Raw genomic sequence first — 4,161 nt, 5'->3', positions numbered from 1 at the left:
AGAGAGAGAGAGAGAGAGAGAGAGAGAGAGAGAGAGAGAGAGAGAGAGACGTGCCAGATAGGCAGAGCCTCGCTGCTCATAAAGCAACAAAGTCGACAGCGTGGCTGAATGACACGGGGCGTCGCCGTGGCGCTCCGCTATCACTCAGAGCCGTGCGCACCTCGCACACCTCGCTCCCTGGCGCCCAATCCGACGAGATGCCCCGCCCCGCCCCGCCCCGCCCACGCCAGCTGTCGTGAAAATGTCCATTCCGCGAGGGTGATCTCCCTGCCATAGGAGCGCTGCTGACACGGCATACCGCACCGCACCGTCCGCGCGTGATTTTGATGATGGTCCTTGGCCGATATGGCACACTGGAAAAATAAAAATAAAAACCTCAAGCTAAAGCAAACTCGGAGCAAACGGGCTTTAGTATAGTAGGGCTCTCAATTTAACCCGGAGAACCGGGTTACCCGGGTACCCGCCCGCCCGGGTAATACCCGTCAATGCGGGTAGAACCGGTTCCGGCGGGTATTACCCGGGTACCCGGGTACCCGGGTACCCGGTATGGAACCGCGGAACCGGGTACCCGGTTCCGCGGGTAAACCCGGACTACCCGGGTCCGGTCCCGGAATTCCCTAAAATTTGCCGCGGTTCGAGCCTCTTTCAAACGGTGGTGCGGTGGTGCGTAGTGCCGACTAGTGCTTCCGGACGCAGCCTTCCCTTCGCTCGGACAGGCGCGCTGGGCGCGCTCTCGCATGCGCCGGTTCGACTCGCTTGTACTGGGCGGCTGGACCACTGGCCAGCCAGCAACGTCTCGAAATTTTGCGATATACGAGGTTACCTCCAGCGAGCCGCCGCCCAGCGAGCCATTCAGCGGGTGCAGTTCACCTGAGTAGTGCTGCTGCTGCTTTCTAACTCTCCATGCTTGTCGTATGCAATGGAGGCGAAATCAAGCTGGGTGTGGGCTCATTTTCATGGGCCCACTGAAGAAGACCCTCAACATGCTGAGTGCAAAGTGTGCCGAAAGAAGCTCGGCTACAAGGGCTCCCCGTCGGCTCTCAACAAACACCTGCACAACCTGCATGGTTTGAAGCCAGCATCGGAGACCCAGACTGCCAACAGGTGAGTTTGAAGTGAAGCCATTTTTGTTTCAAGATTGTTTAGTATTTGTGACCCCCTCCCTGCCCAGTGCTGGTCGGCCCTGCCCATCTTGGGCAAGCACGTGGACGCGGTGTGTGTGTACTGCATGTTGCTGTAGTGTGCTTCGTAACTCACGTGCATTTGGAGCCACGTTCCCCCCGCGAACAAGATTCCTATGTTTTTCTTTTTGGTTTCTATACTGTTGGGTTGCTCTGTTTTGCTTGAGTTAACTGGTATAATCGTTACAGGGAGGAGGCCGAGGAGTCAGGCGAGGCAGAGGATGACGTTGAAGGTGAGCAGAGCGGTGAGGCTGACCGCCACCTTGCCGGCCCCAGTAGTTGTGACAACAGGCGCAGTCGAAGCCGCAGCTCGAGCAGCAACCGCAGCGTTAGCCCAGCACCCAAGCGCGCCCGGGCAGGACCTCCTCGTCCTCTAACCAACGAGCGTCAGGAAGCGGTGACGCAGGCCATCGCGGGGCTCATCGCGGCGTGCCAGCTGCCGATCTCCGTAGTGGACAGGGAGGGCTTCATCGGCTTCATGAAGGTGAGTCCACTCTCCCAGCACCGCGACTCCCCGCCTACCCGCTCCACGGCCCACATCACTGACTTTTGTTCCCGTCGCAGGTCCTTGAGCCCGCATACAAGGTGCCGTGCGCGTCAACTATGAGGACGCGGCTGCGCGACCTCTACGGCCTGGTGCAGGAGAGGGTGCAGGCGTCCTTGAGCGGCTTGGAGTACGTGTCCCTCACGACCGACTGCTGGACGTCGCGCGCCCTGGACGCGTACATCTCGCTGACGGCCCATGCCATCACCAAGGCGTGGAAGATGACGCAGTACACACTCTGCACGGAGGGCATGGAGGGCAGCCACACGGCGGACAACCTCGCGACGTCTCTCGTCGAAATGTGCAATGCGTGGGACCTGGAGGGCAGGACAACCAGCATCACGAGAGACAACGCGAGTAACATCGTCAACGCCGTGGGTCTGATCGACTTCGTGGAGTTTAATGTTTCGTGTGCCGCCCACCTTCTGCAGCTTTGCGTCAACGACGCGTTAAACAAGAACTCTGTCTTCATGGCCGCCTGCAAGAAGGCCAAGAAGGTGGTGGCGCACTTCCACCATTCAACCAAGGCAACCGAGGCGCTCCAGGCTGCGCAGAAGACGGCGGGCCTCAAGGAGTGCAAGCTGGTGCAGTCGTGCGCCACGAGGTGGGACTCGACGTACTTCATGTGCCAGAGCCTCACCGAGTCGCGCACCGCCGTCTCCGCCGTGCTCTCCGACAGGGCCGCCACCTCCGCAAAGCAGTCTCGGGCGCTGCAGATGTCGACGGGGGAGTGGGACGAGCTGGAGGCCATGCTCCCCGTGCTCAAGCCGCTGCAGGTCGCCACTACCGTCCTCTGCGCCGACAACAAGGTGACCATCTCCACCGTGCGGCCTGTCGTGCGGGCCCTGCTCGACGTCCACTTCAGGCACGATGAGACCGACCTGCTGCTGGACGAGTGCGAGGAGCGTGTGAGGGACTTCAAGGTGGAGGTGAGCACTCAGCTCAGGAAGCGCTTCGAGATGGATGCGGCCGTGGAGCGGCCCGTCCACATCCACCAGCTGGGAACCTTCCTCGACCCACGCTACAAGGACCTGCGGGCCGAGCCAACTCCTGAAGAGGCCGAGAAGATCCGCGGCACCATCAAGGAGAAGCTGCAAACTCAGGCAGCGGTGTCCGCGGACCTTGACGTCGAAGGGAGCGCGCCCGTCCCGAGCAGCGGCCTGGACTTCTTGTTCTGCGGCCCGGCGGAGGTCGGAGGCCAGCGCACCTGGGAGGCGGAGTACAGTGAGTACTTGGCGGAGCCGGAGATCGGCCACAACCAGTGCCCGCTGGCCTGGTGGAAGAGCCGCGAGAAGCGCTACCCCACAATAGCGCAGCTGGCACGCCGCTACCTCGCCGTCCCTGCAACGTCCGCCAGCAGTGAGAGGGACTTCTCCACGGCGGGGTATACGGTGAGGCCCCACCGCGCCAGTCTCCTGCCGGAGAATGTTTCGATGCTTGTTTTTTTGTATCAAAATAGAAATATATTGCTGAGTATTTTAGGAATGCGCTAAGCTGAGTGACTCTGCGTGTTAATGTTTTTTGTGTGTTATTAAAATGTTCACTCAATTGTACTTTTTTTCTGTAAGAAGTTTTGCCAATGTGCAGATAATTGATTGATTAAAGTCATGTGAAAGAAAGTAAGTTGTACTAATTACGCGTAGCACATCACTTTTGTAAGCATTAATATTTTACTTCTTTTGAACATCTTTTGAACCATTGCCCCTCCTTTACTTGGTGATATATTCAATTTTCAATTTTAACGACTGATCACAACGGTGTAAAAATCAATTTTAGTGCCACCACACGACAAGCGCTGTTTTATGTCCGGCTATTGGTTTGGGCGGGGGGGGAGGGGGGGAGACTGTCGATTGCCTATACGGGTTTTGTACAGCAGGCCTACCTTCCTAGGGCTTACCGGAAAATGGGGGGAGAGGTCCCTTCGTGGCCTGCACCTGCCATACGAACGGGTGCGGTTCACTTCACCAATATTTCTGAGCGATAATAATGATTAGCTGTATTGGCTATAATGCTTTTATCATTCACGCGAAAAGACCCTTTTCTTTCCGTGAACGGCACAGTTCAAGCGTTCTCCCCCCGCCCCCTGCCCGGAGCGCCGCAGTCCGCGCACGGCATTTATTTCCCGGCCCCCGCCTCACAGGTAGGCGGCAGCCAGGTAGCGCCGCAGTTCGAGTTGTGCCCCGTGGGGCACTGGGTGCATCGCGGTTCCACGGGTAATAACCGGGTATCGGGTTTGCGGGTAATACCCGCGTACCCGGGTACCCGGATCTCCGGGTTGCGGGTAATACCCGGGTACCCGGGTAACCCGGTTCTACACACTAAATGCTTATGAACTTTTTTCTTCTTCATAAGCTGCGTATATCGCAGTTATACATAATTGTGGACAATTTTGTACGTAATTGTGAACTTCTTTGCTCAGTCGCTGGGCTCAGCAAA

At 57.9% G+C, this 4,161-nt stretch overlaps 2 protein-coding genes across 3 annotated transcripts in view; one reads left to right on the top strand and one right to left on the bottom strand.

Annotated features, from left to right (window-relative positions):
• The window catches only part of LOC113208628 (protein O-linked-mannose beta-1,2-N-acetylglucosaminyltransferase 1), a 175,963-nt gene that overhangs the window by 138,139 nt on the left and 33,663 nt on the right, over positions 1-4,161 (bottom strand). The gene's annotated exons all lie outside the window — the stretch shown is intronic.
• LOC127749643 (E3 SUMO-protein ligase ZBED1-like) lies at positions 424-3,716 on the top strand. The gene is made up of 3 exons (XM_052268642.1): positions 424-1,104; positions 1,371-1,665; positions 1,746-3,716. Exons 1-3 carry the CDS (start codon positions 920-922, stop codon positions 3,216-3,218), a joined length of 1,953 nt encoding a protein of 650 aa, XP_052124602.1. The 5' UTR covers positions 424-919; the 3' UTR covers positions 3,219-3,716.

The sequence above is a fragment of the Frankliniella occidentalis genome, unplaced genomic scaffold, assembly GCF_000697945.3.
Source record: "Frankliniella occidentalis isolate FOCC.00 unplaced genomic scaffold, Focc_3.1 Scaffold73, whole genome shotgun sequence".
Taxonomy (NCBI): Eukaryota; Metazoa; Arthropoda; class Insecta; order Thysanoptera; family Thripidae; genus Frankliniella; species Frankliniella occidentalis.
The sequence above is the reverse complement of the archived record's forward strand: the minus strand, read 5'-3'. Positions and strand labels throughout refer to the sequence as shown.